At 38.3% G+C, this 26,211-nt stretch overlaps 1 protein-coding gene across 2 annotated transcripts in view; it reads left to right on the forward strand.

Annotated features, from left to right (window-relative positions):
* Nucleotides 1–2,836: 2,836 nt before the first annotated feature.
* The window catches only part of ube2f (ubiquitin-conjugating enzyme E2F (putative)), a 35,827-nt gene continuing 12,452 nt past the window's right edge, over nucleotides 2,837–26,211 (forward strand). Inside the window, exons 1-7 of one of the 2 annotated variants that reach the window (XM_026376895.1) lie at nucleotides 2,837–3,068; nucleotides 6,309–6,490; nucleotides 9,612–9,641; nucleotides 12,007–12,072; nucleotides 19,554–19,621; nucleotides 23,028–23,098; nucleotides 23,199–23,256. In XM_026376895.1, the coding sequence (XP_026232680.1) occupies nucleotides 6,376–6,490; nucleotides 9,612–9,641; nucleotides 12,007–12,072; nucleotides 19,554–19,621; nucleotides 23,028–23,098; nucleotides 23,199–23,256 (408 nt within the window). In that variant the 5' untranslated portion in view covers nucleotides 2,837–3,068; nucleotides 6,309–6,375. The remainder of the gene's footprint in view (nucleotides 3,069–6,308; nucleotides 6,491–9,611; nucleotides 9,642–12,006; nucleotides 12,073–19,553; nucleotides 19,622–23,027; nucleotides 23,099–23,198; nucleotides 23,257–26,211) is intronic. The other variant, XM_026376896.1, reaches the window with a different exon arrangement.

Genomic DNA, 26,211 nt, shown 5'->3' on the forward strand with positions numbered 1-26,211 from the left:
GACACCCTGACACTGAGATGTGATGTGATGTTTGGTCTTTTTATCAGGGAGGTTATTTAATGCCCTGAAAAGATGGGAACAGCATGAAATAATCAATGTAGCTGATCCCCGTCAGGCTGCATGTTTTGCTGAGCCATGTTTTCTGTGACAGGAGTGTGTTAAACCTGTTGATCTCTCCGATGCCCATTGGCAGTGGGCCACTAATAAATGACCAGCTTCCAGTTTGTTGTTTGCTGCACCCATTTCCAAAGTAGCAGCCATCTTCACCTCCATCTCATAAAGACATATGAACAGTTCCAACCTGTTTTGCAGCTGTAGTGTCATGTCTGTCTTTGTGGCTTCTGTAGGCTGTCTGCCCTATGTCTATACATTCATACATTTGTTTCTTATAGCATTGTTGGCAACATGTGAAAAGCAATAGCCACAAATGGGCTGAAAATGCCAACATTAGTTTAGTCTTAAGTCCCTAGATGGACAAAACATTTGTGATATACAGACTTTCCAAGTCTGGAGACATCAAAGTTGACAGAAGCTAATTATACATTTCTTTTTTTCTTATTTTTTTTTTCAAGAGGCCTCTGAAAAGATAAACAGAAGTCTGATGTTCCTTAAGGTTCATCTTCTGTCAGTTAATTGCCCCCTTTGGGTAGAAACACACAGCAAACTTTTTAATCCCCTGCTCTACGCTGTTTTTGAGCCCAAAGACCCAAAAATGACACAAACATTTAATGTCAAACTGAACTGCGTTCTTTCTGCCTTGTGCCTCCTTCTGTGCTGGATTTAGTCTTTTATGAGCCATTTGAGTAGAAGGTACAAAGTTTTATTTGTTGTCTATCGTTGAGAAATTCCCCCCTCCCATAAAATATAAAAACATAAAGAACCTTCTGTGCATAATGTTTTTCAGTATTCAGCTGATCAAATTTGAGGTGAAGAGTTTATTCGTCTGTATTCTTCCATGTTGTTACTTCTCACAATGTCCTCGTTCGACATCCACTGAAAAACAAAAGCAATGTGTGAAGCACGCTGCGGTAAAGGGCAGCTAGTCAACGTAACAATGTCGAGGGGGCAAATCCTTTGACGCGTGAGCATTGTAGGAAGCCTGATGGGCCACACCTGTCTAAACAGATGTAGATGGAATACATTACAATCATCCGCTCCAAGATGAATAGACTCCTCTTTTTTTGTAAAACCCTCATCTAACCAGGCAGGTCAGTCAAGAACATGTCCTTGTTTACAGTGGCCATCCAGCCTTTGGGTGCATAATAACTGGCTGAGTGAATCACACTTGTCCAAATACTTTGGGGCAAATTAGGTTGGCTCCAAGAAATGAGTGAGCTGTTCTGTCAACCAATGAGTCACAGTTTTCCTTGTGTATGTGTAAAGTCAGGATGAATCTTGTGTAATATTGTGTAGATTATTGTTCCTAAATCCTAAAGTCAAACTTACTTTTATATTTCATTCTTTTACTCTTTAAGTGGAACTGAAACGGACTGAATCTTAGAAGGTGTTTTTAATCTGTTCAACGTATGTGTAACTGGTGGAGTCCAATAATTAAACAAATAAACAATGAATGAAAGGGAACTATTTGTTATTTCATGGCTTTCTTGATAAATTGGTCATGAAATGTGATGTGGTATTCTTCTCTTAATAAGCCCCAAATATTAACAGACATAGCATTACTAAGCTGATAAAACAGAAACCATCATGATCTTTCAAAAGAGAACAGCATACCAACGTGAGAACATTAACTCATTGAAGTATTGTGGAGGCAGCATCGTGATTTCAGACACCTTTGGATCTGGACTACTTGCTATTGTGGTTAAGGTTATCTAGGCATCCTATAGGATAATTACAGGACGTTTTCCTTGCTGGATGTTGTGCAGGTCTAATTCAGAGCTACATAAAGAACTTGCTTGCAATTATTGCTGCCAATGGTATAATCAGTTATTAAAAACATGTATCATTGACTTTTTCCACTATATCTCTCTATGTTTATTGGGTGTGTTCAGTAAAAACAAAAATTACCATAATTGTTTCATCAACTATATATATATATATATATATATATATATATATATATATATATATATATATATAACATCAACTTTGTTTATATTTGTGACTTTAGTGGAGATCAGATCAAATTTCATGACCAAATTATGCAGAAAACCAGAAAATTGCAAAAAGTCCACTTACATTTGCTTTTTATTGTAGTAAATAAGACAAAAAACAACAACACACTAGTTATATTAGTTAGTTATATTTATTATATATGGCTACATAGGCAATGCGAGTCTGACTGGTTGTCTGTCTCTGTCCCTGCGATGGACTGGTGTCCTGTTCAGGGTGTACCCTGCCTCTTGCCCAATGATGGGGTGCTAGAATTAAATTAGATTAAATTAATTTCAATTAAATTTAAATTACGATTTATTTGTGTAGAGCCAAATCACAAGAGAAGTCATCTCAAGGCACTTTACAGTGTAAGGTTTAAGACCTTATATTACAAACCTTGTAAAGCTGAGTTCCCACAACCCTTCATAGGTGGAGTGGTGAAGATAATGGATGGAGGGATGGGCCACATAGGCCTACATTCATCTCTTTTGACTGTAGAGAATTTATTTGCATGCTTTAAAAACTCCATTAAACCTTGTTTGGGCAAATAGACTGCCTTTAATTGGCTATGTAATGATCAATATTAGCACTAAAGTCTAAGGTTTAGGGTAAATTGGACTGTGTAATAACTGGAAACAGAAAAAAGAAAGAAACTCAAAGATGCTCGAACCATCTTCAACTCTGCGGAACTGTTTATCCGCCGCTGTGTCTACACGGACAACAATAACGAACGGCATTCTCCGCACTTCCGTTGCCCATGACACCGGAGCGAAGTTCTGACAGCTGATTCTGCAGCCGGTTCATATCCACTGTAAGCCTCCACAAACCTCATTTTTGAAGTTATTTACAGTCGGACGTGGCTGTTATAATCTGCGGTAGGAGTTGCTGACCGCGCCTTGAACAGAGGAGGGCGACTGATTATGGTGTAGCACGGAGCGCTAGCTCTGAGACGGCAGGTAAAAAAACCCCAAACAAAACAAAACAAACAAAAAAACAACAACGCTCAGGTAACACACAAGCGAACGGCGCGGACACTTTGTTAGCAACTTAAAGTCACGTTTTCACCTATTAAACACAGGGAGATTCCTTCGTGTGTTTAACTAGATGTGTGAGGAATTTTGTTAACCGTGTACTGAGAGTGGTTTTCTGCCTGGACGTGGTGTCTAGCTAGCTGTAATAGGCGGTGTTAGCAGTTATTACGTTCACGTTAAGTTAACAAGCTAACAGGAACACAGTTAACAGCTACGAGGCCAACTCGTAAAAGCCTTAGCATTAGCTAACGTTAATTCTTACTCTGTTTAACGCGCTGTCAGTATAAGAAGAGGTCCCGTCTTTCAGCCCTGTTGACTGCGCGAATGCTTGTGTTTGACGACCATACCAGGTTAGTCTGACTCATTTAGTTAGTTATTTGTTTCTACTTTAACTACTTAACCCATCGTCAGTTTTACCGAGCAGGGAATAGTGTTGCTGTGAAAAGATTTGGCCTAACCCTATGAGGAACTACCAGGAGAAATTACACAACATTATGGAAAAAAAATCTTTCATCAGTGTATGTGTTTTTGTTTTTTTTTTTTTGTTAGCTAACTAGCTAGCTCGGGTACACTGTATATACAAGTATTTTCCTCTGCCACCTCTGTTGTCCCCTCATTCAGCCTGACCCAGCCTAAACCCCTACAGCTATTTGACTAATATCCAGGTGTCAGTGAGCAAAGGCAGGCCTGACTGACAGCTGAGGCAGGTGGGCGTCCAGTCAGACTCGGTGACACAGATTTTATGGGCCCACTGATACCTGATAGCTTCCCTCTCAGCTACTGCTGCTCCCTAAATGAGCTCAGTCTAGATACACAGAGAGCTGTGAGCTAGACTCCTAGATACTTAGAGAGGTTGTTTAATAGTAAAATAAAAGCCTAGATAGGCTGATCCAGGTGAAGCAAATATAATATTTTTGAATGGATGACATGCCCTGAGTTGCTGTAGCAGCATCTTATTGGGATCCAGTATTCGGTTTGTTTTTGAATTCCAGTTTCCAATTGGAGAGATTCCAGGATGTGCGTAAAAGTTATTATTCATCAGTACTGGACTAGAAGCAGACTCTGTGTGGGCTGTGACTGATGACGTTTCACAGTATAGTTTTCAGTTAAACTGAATATCTTAACATTATTTTGATGCGTTTATTTTTTCAAAATTTATTAGTCATCTGACTTTTCTTTCTCTTTAATTTTTCAAATGCATATATCAACTTACATTGATGTAGCTCAAAATCACAAGTCACAAACTCATCTGAAGGGGCTGAAGGGAACTGTATAACATAGAAGATTCTCTTTTCTCATTCCCTCAATGTGTACATGGGGAAATTCCCCAAAATATATACAATACATGGAAAATTTCACTTAATAGGTGCAGTGCACAGGAAACTGAATAACAGCGAAGGTCCTCTCAGGTCCTTCCAGGTAGTTTGCTTTTGCATGGCATTGGCAGTTACCAGAAAACATGTTTACAAAGATTGAAGGTCTTCATCTTTTCATCTCTGTCTTTGACAATATCATACCACAGATAATGGCTTCCTGCTGTGCCAGCATTAATAGAAAAGTTGGCAGGAGTATGAGGTTGAAGTAGTCCTTTGTCTCTGTACTTGTCTGCTGTTGCAGTGAGTCTGTTGAATATTATTTAGTGACACAACAATGTGGCTTTTTTTCAGGCTTCCCTCTGCTGCACTCCCACCCTCCCTTTCACCTAATTCAAACAGAGTTACCTGGTACATTTCTTTTCTGCTTTTTGTTACGAAACTCTGAGTTCACTGTTCCATACAACATTCCCATATGGAATTTGAATTCAAAATTTGCTTGGTTCAAAATTTGCTTGTCAAATCAGAATTCTTTCAGATCCTTTGCCAAATTCATTCAAGTAGTTTGTTAGTTAGAAAAGTGGAACCTGATAGGAGTTCTAGCTTTTTCTCAGCATATTAATAACACGTCTTTTAATTGTGATTTAAACCCTAGTTACCTGAAAAGCTGCTCTGACCTACTTCAACCCTGTCCTCACTTTTCATTAGTCTCCCGTCGCTGAAGTGCTGTACCGCAGCTGCAGAAGCTAAACTGAAAATCATTAAATAAATTACTGATGTTTAACACTGGCAGTAGTTATAGGCAGAGTGCCCACCCTTTGGTCTAATATATACATTTTTAATCAAATGACTTGTTATTTCCCTTTCTTCTTGAATACTCTTATGCTAATTTCATTGTGCAGTTGTTAAGTTGACTTGGGAACATGTAAGGCCTGTCTTCCTCTTTGATGTCTGTGGTAAAGAGTATGAAAGAGGCCAAATAGATAAGAGTAACACAGATAAAGATAAAGGATTTTGATGGCCACAGAACTAAATAAATCATGACTGATGCAAAGTGCAACCACAACATTTTTTATATTTGTATCAGCACCTGAAAACTATCTAAATTCTAAATGTTAAGAGCAGAAGGTCCATTGCCTTTTAGTGCATACTTTCTGTCTGTTGTAGAAATGAGACTTTTGTGTAAAGGGAAGTCCCAGAAGCTGTGTGATGAATTACCTCAATGGTAATCTTTTAATAAGACCATAACACGTACGCAACTTGTAACAGCACACGGTTCTGCAGCAGGGAGTCTCATAGTCTCATTGCAGCTGGCTCCTCTGTTAGTGTCGAACACTTTATTATTCCACCATAATTAAATGTCAGACAGTTTATTGCCTTTAAGAGGCTTAAGAAGGAATAGACTTGAAACTTATATTTTCTATCTCACCTATTGAACACTTGACAGGAACGCAGTTTCCCTAACCCTTTTTATCTCTTTGCAGTGAGACTGGTACTATAGAGACCCTCAGTGTTTGTTAGGTGCTGTGTTGTAAATACTTGATGTATAAGTACTTATTTGGTGTATGAGGATCTGTCTTTTCTAAGCAGAACTGAACTTTCTAAGCCTCTGATATAATTTAACTCTTGTTTACGTCTGGTTATGGTTGAGGCAATCTATAACAGGATGTAACAAAGATGAGATTGAACAATTCATATTCACAATTGCAAGCAATTTAGGTTTTCCATTTCACCTTTCTTTTAGATTGGGGGAGAGACATTAAGTGCATGTTAAAACTATGACATTAATTTACTATTCTGCAATAAGATGACTAATTCTCTAATGGCTCTTCATGTTCTTTGTAATTGTCAGGCATTTGAGCAGAAGTGCAGTGGAGTGCAGTGTGGGGCTGACCAAAGCAGATCACAGCAGCGTAGCCATGCTTACTTTGGCCAGTAAGCTGAGGAGGGATGATGGAGGAAAGACGGGTCGTGCCTCTGGAGCCTCAGACTCCACACACAGGGTCTCCATCAGGGACCGCCTCCTTACCAAAGGTAAATTGGACACTGTCCATTTCTTCATTTTGTCTTCTCTTCTTTTATACAGAAGCAAAACAAATTTGGGCTTAGTGATCAGAGTTGTGATTGTTCATGAGACCAGCCAAAGTTGTGGAGATAATAACATTTAGATTTAACTGAATACATATCTAGGGTACTTCACCCCACCGTCCAAAGACATGTAAGTTAGGTTAACAGCTGACTCTAAATTGTCCACAGGTGTAAATGTGTGTGAATGGTTGTCTCTCTCTATATATCAGCCCTGTGATAGACTGGTGACCTGTCCAGGGGGTTCCCCACCTCTTGCCCAATGATAGCTGTGATAGACTGGGATAGAACAAGTGGCTTGCATGATGGAAAGATGGATGTATGGATGGATTGATGAAGAAATGCGGTCAAACATGGCAGCTAGTGCCCTCCAAAATTACTGATCTTACTTCATTTTACTTACTTCAAATTTGGATATTAATTTTACTTTTGATTAACTATATACAATAATAATCTACTTTAAATGTAAAAATACTCAGACTCCATCTCAGCTTGGTCACCTGAAATCCCTCTTACTCACCACACACCTCTAGTCCACTGTGGCAGTATGCGGACTAGAGGTGTGACACACACTCACACACCCTGTGCTTAACAATGGTATTTGGAACAGCCCTAATACAGTCCCACTTCATGTCAGGACTAAAACCAAGCCCTGGAACTCTCTGTAGACCTGACACACAAGAAGTTGAGGAGATATTTATGAATTCTGTATGAATTGTTCATGCTCCCCTGCATCCATTGATGTTCAGGCCTAGGCTTTTCAGGTGTCTCTGCTGCTACTTTTCATTCTTCATCTATCTGTTTTTCTGTGTCCATGTTTTTGCCCTTGGTTTGTATTTATGGGTGGCTCTCATTGTCTTGAGATGAAATGTGCAGACACCTGCCTCCTCTCTCCCCCTTTAAATTTCAGTTTTGTCCTTGTCCTTTTGTCTTTATCCTTCCATTTCTGTTTGTCTCATTTTACCTGCCACAAATTTTCCATCTAGGTTTTGACCATTCTAAGCTCTTACCTAGCATTTCTCATCACATCACATCACTCAATAAACTGGCAAAAAAAAAGGTTATGGTTTGATATTGGGATTGAGTTAAACGCAGTCCTTCCTTCTTGCTGAACCAAAAGGAAACCAGCCCCCTGATGAGTGATTATCTCTAATTTTTTTTCCTGCTCCTGCCAAGGGAACTCGATTGTTATATCATGTTGGTCTTTTTCTTAAATCTTAAGAGATAATTGCATTTCAGAGAACTTAGCATGTAAAAGATTTATGCAACTCTTGTTGAATAAACCATGTACCGCTGGGATAAAGATGCACACGCGCAGCCAGAAAGAATCTAACTTACTGGTACAGAACCGAGAACTACTGGAATAATTTGTAGATGATCTTGAAGAAAAATTTCCTAAAATGAGAGCAAGGGCTTGGCATTTTGCACAAGTTAGTCATTGAGAAGACTATTTAATAAGATAAAAGTCTGTTGTTGGTCTCATTAGGCATAGCTCCCCGCTAACTCAGAGGGACCTGTCAAATAGCTGACCCTGTGCTCTGACCTCCACTTGGAAGAGGAAACGTGAAACAGCTCCTATGAGTATCACAGAAGTGTCTAATTATTAGACTCTGCACGTCTCACCAAATACATTAGTATGGATGACAATGGCAAATTCTTAGCACGATGCACCAGAACAACAACATAGACTCCTCAGAGACACCAAATATTATTTTATCCTTTAGATAACCCTTTTTGATGAATAGCACAGTTTGTGTCTTTGTATCTTTTAACTTCTTTTGGACGAAGGTGTTTGTCACACACAAAAGCAAATCATTGCTTTTTAAAATTGAATTTCTACTGAGTAATTTGTGTTAAAGTGTAAGCACGTTATAGCTCTGAAATTTTAGAATTTAAAAATACATTTTCTTGACTTTATTTGGTCTATTGTCTTTGTCTTTCAAAAAATCATTTTTTAGTGTCATTTTTGGATTAGCCTTCTTAAATTCAGAAAATCTTTTTATTATCTTATTAGCTAACCAAAGGAACAGATATATATCTGCCACCCAACAGGTGCTTTTAGATTAAGGCATCAGTTGGGTGGCAGCCAGCCACAGGAGCTCCTCTCTTTGAAGCCTTGATGTTGTAGGTTTTGTTGAGATCTGTTTTTACCGTCTGTCTTCTGCCACCTCATGCTGTGTGTTTTGCGTGAGCTGATGGGGAGATGCGGATGTAGAGGGATCTTCCTAAACCCTTCGTTTATTGATGTGAGGACTTCTGGGACTGTTCTGGGCGGCAAACAGCATCTCTAACAGTTAACCTGCTATCAGCTACTTCCCTAGAGACCTAAAATCTATCAGAAGCTGACGAGGTGGAGGTGCAGAGCTGGAGTGAAGCGCTGAGAAAAACGCGCTCGATCTCTACCCAGTAAAATGGACAGATCATTGGGGCTAATCGTAGACCAGAACAAGACATGACTGAATAAGCTCAGTCCCTGTTCACCTGGATAGCTTCCAGAGCAGAGGCAAGCAAGGCTTATCCACTTGTGTTGTGTGGGCCTTATCCTACCTGAGCTCGTTAAGTACAAGCCCAGCATGGGAAGGAACGATCATTATCACTGCTCTACTGTTCCCAAATGTAAAACTGAATTCCGATTGACCCCCTGAAGTGTGTCCATGAGGATGATCAGAATTTTATAGATCTGCTGAAGCTAAGTAAGAAGAGCACCAAAAACATGTGATGGGAGCTGGTATCTAACCATTGTGCCTAAATGTATTGGATCACTCGTCTTGGCTGAGCTACTTGATATGTTCAGATGATCAGTTTCCCTGTTTTAGAAAGCTCAAGTCAAGTCAAAATTCAGATTTGAACATCCAGAAAAAGCTATTTAAGATTCAAGATTAAAAAAATCTTTATGAATCCCAGAAAATCTCATTACAGTTGTTCTCAACACAGACAGAAAGAAAGGCAACCACAACCAGGAAAGATCCTGCCTCATTTAAAAAATACTGTAGAAATATATATGTGCCTCTGTGTCTTTGTCATTGTCTCTGCTGTTCTCTTGCTCATTGTTCTTATTTTCTTTCAACAGAAGTTGCAGAACTTGAAGCCAGTCTACCTAGTAAGTACACCTAACTTCTTTATACTGTCCACTAATGGAGTTAGTTAAGTCAGACTCTTTCTATGGATTCTATTGCTTTCCCTCCCTCCCCATGCTTATGTTAGCATTTGTTAAACTGCCCATCTTTTCCAATCAATACATCCAAAAGTGCAACAGCTGCATTATTGACTTAACATACCATAAATATTTACAGCATCCTCCTAGTTCTTGAATTTCCACAACTTACTTTAGTGTAGGTCATTTGTAGCAATTCCTTAAATGCTATGGCAGCTCCTTTAAGCTGTGCAGCAAGAATACATATTTTTTCACCGTGAATGTGTCAGTCCTGGCAATTTCTAAGCCAGCTTGATCACAGGCGTGTTGCTGTATTATCTGGAAATAAGCCACACTCTTCAATATCGATACACATTGTGGGCCTTGATGGGATGCTTGTTATCCATCTGTCCCTGGGGTGTATTTGTCATAAAGAAATGTACCCCCAACTATTGTCAGTTCTAGCTTTTATTTGAGAATTTACACTACATTACATCAGACATTCGTTAGTCAGTTATCTGGTTATTGTTATGCAGGAATGCACAGATCATTATTACTGCTTTGGTCAAACTCAGCATGCTTGTTTTTCTTTGTGGTCCAATGAGTTTGCCCTCACAGCTGTGGACCACGAATGCATGAGAGACGTGAAAAGTGTATGTAGCACGCATGGCTGGCAAGAAAGTAAGAAAGCTGACTACTACTACTGTTTGTTAGGAAGAATCTACCAGAAAATCTACCACAAATAACACAGCTCTACAAGATGACAGTTCAGCAGCAGTGTCAATCTTCCCGATGTTTTCAACAAGACCACAGTCATGTAGAAAATGTTGTTAGTTTGTTATTGGGGGGATGTATGACAGGCTATTGCATGCATCGACATCGGGGAAATCCTTACACAGGTATATGTTTGATTCTTCAGAATAAATTTCAGACAGGGGCTGTGGCTAACTTCTGATATGGACAAGTGTGTGAAGAAGCCCTATGTAGAGACTTTTTTCATTTTTATTAGGGTTCAATACTGTAGTTTAGGAAAACCTCCCTATATGCAATTAATGTGGACTTGATGTATCTAACGATGGATTTTTACTGACAAGGACAAGAGATTAGGGAAAAACAGAGCAGGGATCTGACCATATTCTAAATGTGCAGTGATGTTGCTAAAACAGCATTAAGAACACAACCTCTAAAAAATGATATTGAGCTTTTCTACTTTAGGTTGAGCGTATTTTAGCTCCTCTGGGTATTATACTGCAAGCCACTGTTTGTTGTTAAGTCTCCTCCAATCAGAAAATGTACAGCATGCTGATATTGTTTGTGCAGCAGTGATTCTTTACACCCCACTTTTAATGTTTAAATATTTCATCAGGTATCATTTGGGCAAGACATGTCAATTTATTTATTTTATTTTGGAATAAGTGAAACAAATGAAATGTTCTAAAAATGTTAATATCTCAGTCCAGGTCCAATATTAGCACTAGAGATGTCAGATTTTAACTTGACCCCGTTCTACTTGTTTGATGATGTTGTTAAGGGAGATTAACATAGTAAATGTGCTGACTGAATAGGGAAATAAGAAGCAAACAAAGGCAAATTATACCCATAAGCAAATGCAGTGTTCAAGTCTGGCTCTTCCACAACGAAATAACAGAAGTCAGTCAATATTACACACATTGCTCCCTTATTCAAACACAGCTGGACTGACAAATGAAGTGTCAAGTGGGAATTTGTCTACCCCAAACATTACTGCACACATAAACACTGTATTTCAGTTACCAGCTTCCACTTAATAACCCTGTTGTATATGTTCTTTGATATGTCTGACAGTTGCTGTGGTGTGTGATGCTTAACAAATGTCCTCTCATAATGTAACATTTTGCTCAATGTTTCTCTTTGTTTTCTTCAAAAGGACTAATTAACTTTCAGATGTGATAAAATGATCATCAATTATTTGTAGAGTGCTGTATTTTACATGCAACCCACAGTAGAGTGTCTGCTCATGCTGACTAAAAGGCAGTTGATTTGATGTTTATGTTGCATTAAAAACTTGCATGTGAAAGCTTTTGCTGGTGATCTTTTGAGTGCAGTAAATGCCCTTGAACACCAGGGGGGAATGTGGTGCCACAGGGACTCCCTTAGGCCTGAACATGTATCAACACATGCTGAGACTGGGGAGACATTTAATGAAAATACTATATTGATTCTAGTGTCAATTTTGGACACAAAAGTAATAATAAGTAATAGATGATTTTCATAAAGACCTTACTGGCTTTAACCTTTGGTTTTATTAACTAATAATTCCCCCCCCCCTCCTCTCCCATTTGTCCTCCTTCAGGTACATGCAAAGCCAGTTTCCCAGATGAGGACAAGCTGCATCATTTTCAGCTGGCCGTGTCGCCTGGTAAGAAAACAAGTTCTTGCTTCAGTTGTGCATTAAGATAAAACACTGTTCTCTTCAAGAGACTCTCTTTGTGTCTCTTATTGTTCTGTGTTTTTTGCTCATGAAATATTTTTTAAAAGGATATCAACTATTTTCTGGTATTATGAAATCATGGATCTTTTGACTATGTGAATGTTGTTATAATCCTGTGTATCACACTTCAGAAGGTTCTTGTTAGACTGGGCTTAGCATCTGAAATATTAATGTTAGAAATCATCATCAGAATTCATGCACGTATTTAAAGGTGAGCTTTAAGAAGATTTCCTCCTAGTATCAGACTCTGCACATACAGTGTTGCTGGTACCCCTTAGAACTTTCTCCATTTCTATATAAATATGACCTATAAATGATCAGATTTTGACCCAAGTCCTAAAACTAGACGGAGAGAAGACAAAGACTTCTGTCTAGGGTAATTGTTTGTGTTCATAACCTCTCTTTCAACTCAAAAGGTTCTGCTTTGGTGTCAACCATCCACAGAATGAAATTCCAGTAGCTTTCTGGTTTATCCACATGGCCCTGAGTGAGCCATAGATGGGCTGCTATGTTCTGTTTAGAGAGTTGTGGTTTCCTCAACTCCTTCCTTCAACTATACAATGCTCACCTTTGTTGTTCAGTTTTGTTCTGATGGTGGACTAATGAACACTGATATTAGCTGCAGTAAGAGCGACCATAAATTCCATACACATCACTTTATGGCCTACTAGGATATTACTTAAATCTGATTGTCCTCCTATTGTTTGAGTCAGGTGACTCTTTAAATTAATTATTAATCCATAAAATATATACATTATAAGTAATATATATATATATATATATATATATATATATATATATATATATATATATATATATAAGACTAGATACTTAGGTTCCAGTTTTACTTATTTGCATATTTGGTTTGTTGGTATGTTTTAGAACATATTAATGCACAAATAGAGGAAATTCTAAAGGGTTAGAAATGTTAACTTTTGGCTCATTATACATCTTATTGTAACTTACAAATGTAGAAGAAGAAATGAAAATCGGAATAGGACTTTACTGCTCAGTGTGGCACAATTCCCTGAATGGAGTGCTCAGCAAAATGAATTTCTTGCAGTAAGTATTCTTATTTTGTGCCATCTTAGTTCTTGACAGTGTGTAGGGTTTTTGTGTGTGTGGGTTGTGGGGGAGGAGGGTCGTGTGTGTGTGTGTGTGTGTGTGTGTGTGTGGGATGGAGTGGGAGGCTGAAAGCGTTAACAGTCTCTTCCTGTGTGTGTCCTATGAAGCATTCCCTTTAAATGGCACTCCAGCCGCCTCTATGTATTTTGCCATTTCTGCTGCACTGTCATTATACCGCAGGTCCAATCTGCTTGCTCAGCAGTGTTCCTAGCTAAGTCGGCTACCTGTCCAATATTGTACAAACCAAACACACTGGCTTGGAATTACCCAGGTCTCTGAAGGCTCTCTCATTCACACTTCCTGCTCTCTGTCACACACTCTCTCACACACATACTACTTGCTCAAGGCCAGCGTCACCTTCTCATTTCCTTTATTTGTAAAATCTATCTTCATCTCTTGTTTGAAGATATACATCAAGGAAAACTCAGGAGAGACAAAGTTAAAACATTGCTCAGTGTTTGTTCTATGCGTGCGAGTAATAGAAGGAGGCAGAGGGAGAGACTGGGTTTTAGTATTAAAAGGACACCAGATCCAAACACTGGAATTTGCCAATGACATATTAATCACATTTTTACATCAAAATTGATGCTTTTTTTTTTTCAATGTGGAATGTCATTTGGCAACAGTCTTGCCACAGTTGTGTTATTTACTGTCTGGTAAATTTGTTGAGAGACAGTCAGTGGGACAGTCAGTGGGCAGTCGCATATTCAGATCTCTCCAGCTCAGATGATATGACACCTTTCTATGGTTTTTGCAATTGATGAGTTCATTTAAAATGTTGAAGCTTGTCTCTGCCTCGTGTTGAAGTGTGTGTCAGTGTACGTGCGTGTGCCTGTGCCTGTGATTCATCCTTCTCCCTGCCATCCCGATAGGCACTGTAACACCAGCACGGTTTTCACAAAGGCCTTTGTAAGCAAAATCTGAGGAGAAAAGCAAAGATCAGCAATTACAGAATAGGTTTGGTGTCATGTTCTTTAAGAGGAGATTGAGTTCTCAGAGAGAGAGAGAGAAAGAGCCCTCCTCAATTATTCAAAACCTTTGTCTCTCCTAATGTGCCCACTCCATCCCCCATTTTCACTACACGCTCGTTTGTCCTTTGCCATTTCTTTTCTGCTCTCTTGTTTTGTTTCCTCCTTCTTTCCTGCTTGCTCAGTGTATCCTGCTTTTGAAACGGGACAGGTGATGTCTGTCCGTCAGTTCACACATTTTCTGGCTTACACCTGGTGTTTGAACTCAAAGTCTGTACTACTCTAGAATCCAACAGTCCAACAGTGCACTATGAAAATATAGTGTCAGACTTAAAATACACAGATATATACAGCATATAGGCTGTTGAACCCCATGTGAAGGGAATTTCTGACATCACATTTTATGCTGGGTGTCTGTTCTTTGGACCTGTCTCTTTTTACAGTATTGGATAATGACATGTCTTGGCATCCTTTCAGTAGTGAGTAGTGAAAGCAAGAAAAGATACCACGTTACGCTGTTTGTGTCTGTTTAAAATGGAAGACGCTAATTAGTAGTTGTCTCGTTTCTCTATTGTTGTCATACTGTGCTGTCAAATTTCCTCGGAGAATCGCAGTGTATTAGGTAGATACTGTCCACATTGAAGCTTTAATTTGCACTGCGGCCAAGGTAATTGTGGCCAGGCAGCAAAATGAAAAATGTAAAGAGAACTCGCCTCAGGATATATGTTGCCAAGTGTTTTATACAAAACCAGCATAAGTCATCTTGACTTGTTAGTGTTTGTGCTTACATAAGCACACACATACATAAGCACACTTTTCCATTTTTGTCTTTTTGCTTTCTCTTCTTGTTTGTTACAGAGGAATGGTACAGAGTTGCACTGTTTACTCCTGTTGAACATTATACAGTGTCATAATTTAACAGCTTGATTGACTGCTGTTGGTTTTTTTAAATGTAAAAGTCAGCTTACTAAACACGGTGACTTGTGTTATGCATGAAAATCAGAATGAAAGACAGGAATTAGGTTAATACATTAAGCTTTAATTGGTTGTTCTGAAACTTTGATGCTTATCCTTTAACATTTTACTGAGCAAGAGTTTATATAACAACATACATCTCTCATTGAGAGAGATGAAGATGGGGTGTTATGTCTGCTTAAGGACATTTCGCTGTGTTGGAGACTTGGATTGCAATGTTCATTTAACCAAACGAACCAACTTAAGAACACACACGGTCAGTTTAGAAAGGAAGATCTTACTTTATTGTTTAAATGTATGTTTTCGTTAAAAAACAACAACAGCAAAAACACTGTTCCTAAGCCAAATGAAATCAGTTGGAACACCTCATTTAGTTCCTTTTCCCATGTAACCACCCCGCGCTGAGACCCTTTGGCCCCACAACCCTGTCTCCGGGGAATGAGGACAGCAGCAACACTCTGGGGTGAACACACTGTCAGTAATGAAAGATAATCGAAATAACATTGTTATTGTTTTTCAAATGTGCACTTTTTTATTGTAAGATTTCTTTTTCAGATTCACCACAGTGAGGGGACATGGAAGTACATTCTAGCAAAAATGAGAAATTCCTCTTTTTCCCCGCAGTGACCCCCTATTGTTAAAATAATACCAGTCTCTTCTAACAGCACAAACTCTGTATAAATGGACTCTACAGTCAAGTTCAGTGCTCTATGAACAGCTATTCCCCAGATTCATGTCCAGAGTCATGTCCAGACACAGGCATTTTTACACCAGTGTTATTTTTGTTCCTGTCATGCTGCAGCAACTTTGAGATGAGCTTCTGGTGAGCTCCAAAACTGGGGATATTTTGTAATTTAGTTTCAGATAGTTTCCATTTAAAGCTTGGGGTTGTTGCGTTGTTTTTGGTCTGTTTGTAAATGTACGTTTCTGGGACCTATTCAACAGACTATAAATTTTGGCTGGCCAAATACATTCTTGGCCTACATAGCACTCTGTGTGGTTGAAAACCCGGACTCATTTGGGTTTCAGTTATTCCGTTGTTGTGCCAATGTTAGTGCTTACTGGTGCTTGGACACAAATTATTACACAGATAAACATGGTGAACAAAGGATTAAGCTAACAGCAATAGCGAGAGGTGTTTGGGGTAAACAGCTGAATGTTTTTGTTAGAGGACCATAAAGAAGGGACTACAGAGGCTACACGGTCACCAGAAGTTCAACTTTGCATGAACATGTGTGTGTGCGCGCGTGCGTGTGTGTGTGTGTGTGTGTGTGTGCGTGTGTGTAGCTACATGCGCAGTGCAGACACAGTAGAGCTGTATGGCAGAACAGCAATTCATTCAATGACTTCAGATTTCAGATAACATGCACTGCAGCCTTTCTAATGGAGCATCACCATCATGGTATACATATTGTGATAGAACTGTAGTGATTGTATGGTGTGAAGCAAAATGGGGAAAAAGAGGGAAATGGAAAAATTTCCAATCATTTTTTACATAAATAGTGTTATGTGCCTCACAGATGAAGCACATCCCCAGCTTGGCATGAAAGTCTGTCAATCCACATGATTTACAACTATATTAAAAAATGTCTAGTGCTGCGTTCTCTTTCTGTTCTGAAACTAAAATCCTCTGTGTTGAGTTAGTTAGCCGCGACCTGCTGGTGTGGACAGTTACAGTATTTTTCTCACACAGGCACCAAACTTACGTACATACATGCTCATTTGCTGCAGTGTGTTAAAGTGCCACTTTTAGGCCCAGAGAGTGTGAAGATGAGGCGACGTGAGGCAATGCAGCAGCTGGCCTTTGCTGCTATAAGTAGTTTGATGTCAGCTTGGTCTGTCTCTCCCCTGTATTAGGATGTTTTGAGGCAGTTTGCAAAGGTTGGTCTTTGTTTTGTTGGTGGTGTTAAAGCACAGCAGTACATATAATAAAAATATGCATCAGCACATAATTGCAGATATTTCGCCCGATAAATTAAAGTTTGAACTGGTGTTTTGTCCTACTCCCGTCTATTTAAATGATTTCTCATTAACAAATTTAGACGTTGCAACATTGCTTAGCAACTGTTTAGCTCAACACCTAGGGATAAATAGGAATCTCATGTCTAACATTTGTGGGCAAGTCTGTTACTTGCCAGTCAGCAGCTAAACAACTTTCTGCCATTTGAACGTTGTGACTTCCTAACAGATTAATTTATTTACCAAAATCATTTGGAGTTATGATGTGTCTGTATATGTTTTCAAAAACAGTGTTTTGTTGCAGAGTGATTGTTCTAGTGTAGAGAGAACAACATCAATTATTAAGGATCTCTAAGTGCAGCTGTTAATAAATGCTCTCTGGATTTTCTCTCCCTGCTTTAGTCTGTTGCTTTTTCTCCTGTTATTATTCTCTCTCATCCCCTCTGTTTTTCTTTTGTCCTCTTTTCCACTTGACACTTGCTCAACCCGTATCTCTCTATCTGACACACTGTTTCTCTCCCTCTGTCTTTTCTCATTTATAATACAGGGGACACTATTTGTGTGGTCCAATTAAATTTTGCCTCTGTCTTTGTTATGCTGAATAGAATCGGGTGAGGCTTAGATAGTCCTTTTATGAAGGCCTTATCTCAAATTGCACAGTATTTGAGTACGCAAAGAGAGAGAAAGCAAGAGAGATCTGCAGTTCTTCCAGCCAGTTTTCAGTGTTTTCATAGAAAAGGTAATTTTTTAAGTGTCCTGATACAATGTCGGAGTGCTATTTAAATAAATCAGTTTTGCAAATGGATGTATGTAAGATTTCCACTTCTTATACTTTATTTAAAATGTATAAATAATGTACTAAGCTTTTATATAAAAAATATAAAATATATAAATAAGTTTTTACATTTTATTATATATCAAAACTGAAATCTCATTCAATTCAAGTGTACAGACCATTTGCTGTGCCACTGCAAGGTGTGTTCAATGTCATCCATTTTGTTAGTTATCCTTGAAAGGTATCTTGATGCAATTGCAGTCCACTTATGGCAATAGTAATAAATTAGAATTAATTTAAAAGATCTGAGGATGTTAAACCCCTCCACTGACACTATAGGACAAAAACTAAGTTGTGCAAACACCAGGCAGTTACCTGAGAAACCCTTGTCTGTAATTGCTGAATACCTTATTAGAACAGAAGTCTTTACATGTTGAATTCTAGTACATTTGAGATATTTTGAGACAAAATGTGCAGATCTGAATACTGGCAGCTCAGCCATCAGCACATGGATATGTAATATTCTTACATGGCCAACTCCCAAGTTTCTTTTTTCTCTGTCCCTCTCTCTCCCTTTCTCAAGTTCAGTCAAAGGTTGTCGAGGGTATCAGTACACCTGTTTGAGCTCTAACCAACTTCTTAGGCAGTAATTTTTTCTGTCCAACTTTGACTCTCTCCTCCTGTTTCTGCTTCACTGATTTCCACTGGAGCCTTTTTTTTCTTTTTTCATTAGAATATATGGGATTACAGCTGAAATGTAAATGCCATCCAACTAATTAAAGACTCCTTTCTAAAAAAATCTTATATTCTGAGCAATCCTTTAATTGGCTTTAAAGGCTATATCTTGGGGTAATGGAGAGAGAAAGAGAGAGTAAGAGCCTGGTGTGGCAGGTTGGAAAGCTAGATAATAAGACAAAGGTAGATAATGTAGATACACAAATTGCCAAATACAACTGGTTGAATATTTAATTTGTGTTTCGGGCATATGAGTAAGCTTATTTGTTCAGTTTTTTGTCTGCTTCACACACACAGCTCACTTTAGATCACCACTTTAGAGATGCCTTTATTCCTCTTTTAACCCTTTACATTGAGGTTTGGTTGGTCCAGTTGGTCATCTTATTTCGTCATTTGAAAGAGATTGATTGATCTTGGCTAAAAATGTCTATCTGCCCTGACTTAATTGTTCTCTTCAATCAGTGCTCTCCTACATTTATTTCAATAAGATGTGCCATTTTTGGCATGAAGCTTACCTTAGTTTCTCTATGTATTACAACCATTACTTTAGCTTTTTATCGTTTCATTGTCGAAAGACTGATACTTTACACTCTTATGACGGATGCATTTCTCTATACTGTGGTATTTGTGGATGTGTGTTGAGATAAAATTCAATTGAAAATTACCTTTAAATTGGGAGAAAACAATAAAACACAATCATGCAGTATGAGTATGAGGTAATTCTGAAACTTCAGAAGTCTTAATGTTTAAACCAGTACTTAAGAATATATTTTGATGAGTGAACATATGATGATAAATTTTAAAATTTAGGTCTTTTCAAAACACGTCATTTTATCTCAACATGAAAATCTTCTTTCTCTGTTTTCTTACAGATGAGGGTTACTACCAGAGTGGAAGGTTTCAGTTTGAAATCGACGTCCCAGAAGCCTATAACATGGTGGTGAGTGGTCCATTTATCTTATATGGACTAACTAGTGTAGCTGCCCATGTATTTGTGTGTTTCTAATTCAGCCTGTGTCACTAATATAAAATTCCCTTCTATTAAAACTCATATAGATTATCCAGTTACTAGGTTTGAATCTGGCAGTAGATTTTTATTTTGTTGGTTGCAATGTTTTTTTCCTCTGTCTTTTGTTTGCTCTCCTATTGATACTTACCCGGCAGGCTTTATCTCACCATGCCACTGTGTGCATAGGTGTGACTATGTCTTCTTCTGTTGTTGCATGTGAAATACACTGCCTGTCCAAAAACCAAAGTCACACATTCTAATATTTAGTTGAACCGCCTTTAGCTTTGATTACAGCACACATTTGTCGTGGCATTGTTTCGATAAGCTTCTTTAATGTCACAACATTTATTCCCGTCCAGAATTAATTTTATTTCATACATTTTTTGCCAAGATGTTGTATTGATGATGGGAGAGTTGAACGGCTGCACAAAGTCTTCTCTAGCACATCCCAAAGTTTTTCAATGGGGTTAAGGTCTGGACTCTGTGGTGGCCAATCCATGTGTGAAAAGGATGTGTCATGCTCCCTGAACCACAACCACAATTTGAACCAGATGAATCCTGGCATCACCTTGGAATATGCCTGTGCCATCACGGAAGAAAAAAATATTGATGGAATAACCTGGTCATTCTTTGGGAACATAACGTTGCTGAACCTGCAACAAATAGCACTGCCCCCACAGTCTTGTACTGCAGGCACTAGGCATGATGGGTGCATCACTTAGCCCGCCTCTCTTTTTACTCTGATGTATCCATCACTCTGGAACAGGGTAAATCTGGACTCATCAGACCACATGATCTTCTTCCACTGGACAGTTCTTAACCCAGTTTTAGTAGGTTCATTAATCTCCTTAGATGTTTTCTTTGCTTGTTTCAATGCCGATAATTTGACCCTTCTGAAACAGATTAACATCTTTTCCACAACCACAGGATGTTTCTTCTAACATGGTTCTTTAAGAAATGAGAAGCTACTCACTGCATCGGTTAGAGTTAAATGACTTTTTTGTTTAGTTTAATCCAGGTGGATTTTTTTTTTTTTGGACTGGCAGTGAATCAATGGACAGGCATGTATTCTTTGTATCTTTATCTTTGTTGTTGGCAGTTTTCATTACATATTTCAGCTTTTACGTCAGTTTTGTGACGCCTGCCACAGAAAGATAAATGATGAACATTCAGTCAAGTTAGACCTAGTGGGCTTCAAGTAGAGAATTGATGGATGTTGTGGAAGGAAATGTTTCAGATGTGTATCTTAGAGAGCCTCAGGAGAGACAGGCCTTGTTACGTGTGTTAGTAAATATAAAGACCAAATTATACAAAGTAGTTCTTACTAAACACATTTGCCTGCCTGTTAACTTGCACATCACAACTGACGAAAGCAGTTTACCCTAATTTGCAGTCACACACGTAGTTCAGGTTACACAAAATGTTCTAGATCCACAGTGCTTCAGTCACGAACGTGCACACAGGTGATGAAATTCAAAGCCATATTTAGTCTGATTGTTCAGGCACATGTTCTCGCAGGCTTCTACTTGTTCTAATGTGGTTTGGATTGTTCTTCATTTGTAGGGCTCTTTCAATAAAATAACACACCTGGCAGATGAATAGAAATGTAAATATTTCATTCAAATGTAAATGCAGAAAAGCTCCTGTTTTCAGCTTGATTGGTGTCTGAATTTAAATCAAGGGTTTAAAGCGTTGTAGCTGTGAAAACCTCATTAAGAAGGTGTTGTAAATGCCTCTGAAAGGCTACTGGCAGGAAATGGCACACCACGTTGCACACTTAATATTTCTGGCTGAAATACATATAATCAAAGCAGATTACTTTCACTGGATAATCTATACGATTGATATCTCAAAATGTTAGCTGTTGTCTGAGTTATATCAGAAAGCATTGCATTGCATTCATTTTAAAGATGTAATATAATTTTATTCTCAAAAGTGCCCTTCTATATTATTCACTGCAAAGCTATCCATCATAGTGTCAATCATAGCAAGAAGACTACCTCAGCATTGAACAGAATACTAAACTTATTCATTCAACAGTTCTGTTCTTATCTTAATCTGCTTTCACTCTTTTTTTTTCCTGTCAGTGCTCTTTATTTTCTCTCTCCCTCTACAAAACCATCCTCCATTTCCTCCCCATCACACACTCAAAGTTAGTTGGTGTATAAAAAAAAACAAACCACTGCAACGATATCCAGGGTCTTAGCTGACTAACCTGCCTCTTCCTCCAACAGCAGTCATCTCCAGGACACACGCACAGAGTAAAGTCCTTTAAATTCCTTTTGACTAATTTGCATTTTGATCCAACTTTGCATGGAGAGATGCTCTCAGCACACTTAGCGCATGGATCCTTAAAAATGGAAAATCAGCTGGTTAGCACAAAATGCTACATCTGATATACACCTTAGACTAGAGGCAGGTACCTGGTGTCTGATTGGTGTCTGAGTTTGGCAAAGTTATCTAGCAATTAAAACAAAGTCTGACCCATTTTTTATTTATGAAAAGGTCTGTGGCCCTCAGCAGTATTTGTATTGGTAGTAAATCATAATAACAATGCTACACTTTGATAGACAAGAAAAATGACAACTACCTTTCTTTTCTTGTTTAAACTATTCCTGTGGCAATATGCATAGATTCACAAAAATACAAACAAATGCTGCAGTATGCAGGCATCTGTTACCATTATCAGATATGTTAATAGTTTCCATCAGATATTATTCCAGTTTAGTAGTTCACACAGTGCATACTATGTTAACTTGACAGATTTTAGTCATTTATAATGAGGAGAGGCAGACACATATGAAGACAGAAGACACAAAAGCCATCTGTCTAAACACTCGTCTTTTTGACTACTCACAGTAGGCGAATGGAATCTTACAAATGCAAACAAGAGAAAATACTTCACAATACATTTTAACCAGCTTATCTCATGTCAGCCATTTGTCTATTTACAGATGTCGACACATTTGTTGACAAATTAGAACGCATCAGTTAACCTGTGAAATAACTTGAAACTGACAGAAGTAATAATGGAAAAAAATGACATAATAATAAGATTAGATAAATAAAAGAAATACAAACCAGAATTTGCCTTTGACTTTTTAGTTCACTAAATATTATAAACAGTCCAGTCCAATGGTATATCTGAAAAAGATTCTGAACTTACTCAATGATAAATTTAATTCTGAAAACTGGATGTGCTCAGTTTAAATATTCATTACTGAACTAAAAAACTGAAAGGTCAGGTGTTGAATAAGGCTATTTTGTGTCAGGAAAACCACTGAGCTTTTGTCTTCCCCTCTCTCTCCTTTCTGTTTTTCTTTCTTTTACACTCCAGCCTCCTAAAGTCAGATGTCTGACCAGAATATGGCATCCTAACATCACAGAGAATGGAGAGATCTGTTTGAGGTAATACTTCTTACCTTTGGCATAGTTCAACAAGGTCAACAAATGTGGATATATTGCAAATGACTGTGGTCATATACTTCTTGTTTTTTTTGTTCTGCAGCTTATTGCGGGAGCACTCCATTGATGGCACAGGCTGGGCCCCCACCAGAACATTAAAGGTAACTAACTAGAGTCAGGAGCTATCACCTGTTAACATTGGTGGTTTGGGATAAAGCCACTTTTACAAAAGAAAAAAAAACTGAGTTTCTGATCTACTAGAAGTATTGATATAAAACCAAGAAGATTTCGTAAGTTATCAGTTGTTGATTTGCATGAATCTGGGAATGTTACAAAGGCCTCTCACTAAATATCTCAGGCTATTTATCAGTCCACAGTTGTCTAAATAGACCAATTGTCTAAATAGACACAGTTTTTTACTGTGGCTCCACTCCGTAGAAGTGGGCACCTAGTTAAGGACTTCAGTGACACAGCTCAGAATGGTCATTGGCTGTTGTTAGCTAAGAACATTGTGTTTGTACTTGTAGCTTAGATCACACTCTATTACAAATGAATGCAGACAACCAAATAATTACAAAGCATCAACATACATTTTTTTGCCACTGTATACGTTTGACTTGTTGTACTCCACCCTTCACTCAGTTGAGCACTTTTTACAAGGTGTTTAACAACAGTTACCTTCAGTTTAAAGCAAGGACACCTTCTGCTACCTCTATTCAAGATTTGACTGAAACGAAGTTTGATAGCAACTACAGAGTGAACCTAAATGTGGTTGTATGGTGGAGAACTGCCTTCCATATTAAGTTCTGACTTAAGTATTCGGATCCAGTCAGATGCGTATTGGTGCTTCTCTTCAGGGACTCGAGACTAGATCAACATTCCTTTCTACACTATGCAATAATGGAAATATGCAAATGAATGCAGTTGCCTTTAGAAGTCGATCGACAGGTATTTTTTTAGAAGCACTGAATGTCCCTTTTAGCTGTAAAGTCTTAGAGGCCTTCCAGTAAATCCTTTCTGATTACTTCTTATGTTTCTTGCTCTTGAAGTTGTTGTCAGGATTAGTCTTATCCACAAGGGATCCCCAAGCTACCACTATACCTTTACCATATTTCAAGAACATAATCCACAAACTAGACAAATGTTTAAATGTCAGAGTCAACATGACGAGTTTAGTGTCTCCACGGGACTGAACACATTTTATTAGACCCTGCAAGTCATTCACATGATATACCCAGAAAACAATTTAATTATCTACAAGGACGTAGGGCAGTGTCAGTAGTTGAAAAAGTGACAAAGTGTCACACCCTGCTTCCATAATTGTGTACCCTTAATGCTATGGTAGCATATTTGTTTGAGTTTAATATTGATGCAGTGTCTGTAAGGGGATGTTGTTCCAGGTGTGCTGGGTGGTTGGGGGAATTATTCTGTTATTCAGAGCTTAAACCGTAATTTTCACAGAAGAGATCCAGCTTTCCTCTAACATGAGCTCTTGATGCACCGTGACTAGTGACTAGTACACTGCAATTTAATTGAATCTGAATCCAGTTCTAAAACTGGTTACAAGTATTTCTTTGTAAATAAAAAGGTAGTTTTTTATTTCACTCAGTTTAGTAGCAAAATAAATTTAAGCAGCTTTGAGTGATAAAAGACACAACTTAATTTCAATGGACTGTGAAACACCAAGCTGATGTCCTGAGTTCAGAGCAGTAGTAGTTTTTGTAGTGTACTCTGCACTGCTGGAATGAAGACACTGAAACTATTTGTGGTGTGATTCGTTTGAAATGCAAGCTCAAATACTTTCATTTCTGACCACACTCGAACAAAACTACAGTAATTAACTATCAGTCCTAAACCATGGACATAGTGCTGATCCCAGGGGTTCTAGGGCTTCCACCACATCCCTCCATTTGTCTTGTAAATATTACATTTTAGTGTCAGGGAGAGGTTATCTAAAGAGAGAGCATGAAAGAAGATTTCTGTAAGGAATTTGTTTGGCTACAGAGTTGAAGAAATCCAGAACCAGATGCCAAACTGGACAGACTACCAGAATCAATGTCTTTATCACATATTGTGCTCATTTTTTTGTTGTTGGTATAATTAACCAGCTTAGAGTATACAACGCCAAAAAACTTTGCTTATCACAGGGAGGAATGGCAGCAGTGGCTCAACAATGAAGAAACAGTGGTTTTGTTTATGTTGTCTGGATGTTGGAAGCAGTGCAGTGTGAACACACAGGATCAGATGTCTTGCTTTATAACATTTAAATAGTACAGTGGCAATGGAACCACATAACTCAGTACTTTGTTGGACCCTCTTTTAGTTTCTACAAGCTTCGCAGACCTGGTTTTAGGAAGTTTATTCACGTTTTCTCTGCTGTATTCTCTCAAGTTCAGTCAGAATAGATAAGAGTGTTTATGACCTGTCTCTCTGGAGTTTTAACTAAGGTTTTGGCTCAGTCTTTCAATTGCAATCAAAGACATGTTTTAAATACACTTGAATATTGTCTTGCCTGTGAGCCTCAGATCATTATCTTGCTGGATGGTGAACCCTGTCCCCTGTGCTACCCCAGTATATGAAATGCAGGTTGTGGTGTGTCATTTTACATATGCAGTGCAATTTACTTTTACCTTAACTATGCTAACAAGTACAGTACTGCATTATGCATGGATCTGACAAACAAGTTCCATTCCATCCATGAATAATAGTGAAAATGTCTCAGTTCCTGTTGAACCAATATCAATGTTCTAACAAGGCATTTAGACATTTAGTCAACAAGATACTGATGACAACAATGGCTTGGCTTGACTTTTTAAAATGACCCAAAAGTAGTAGTGTAAAACCTGTTAATTGTTAAGTAGACTTTCAGGAATCTAAAATGTTCACGACTAGAAAATGATTTGCATAAGAAAATGATTTCACTGTGTAGCAAAGAAGGGAATAGCTTTTTTCTTTATTTCATTTCTGGATCGCATGCAGCAGATGTTATGGTGGGTTGTGACAGCCATGTAGACAGTGTTTTGCTGGGAGCTGTTTAGTGTCTTTAACCATGCTGTGATTATAATCTGTTTTCGTAGTGAGATTTGAAACGGGTAAAGAGGTGGTGTTTAGAATCA

Source organism: Anabas testudineus, chromosome 21, assembly GCF_900324465.2.
Source record: "Anabas testudineus chromosome 21, fAnaTes1.2, whole genome shotgun sequence".
Classification (NCBI taxonomy): Eukaryota; Metazoa; Chordata; class Actinopteri; order Anabantiformes; family Anabantidae; genus Anabas; species Anabas testudineus.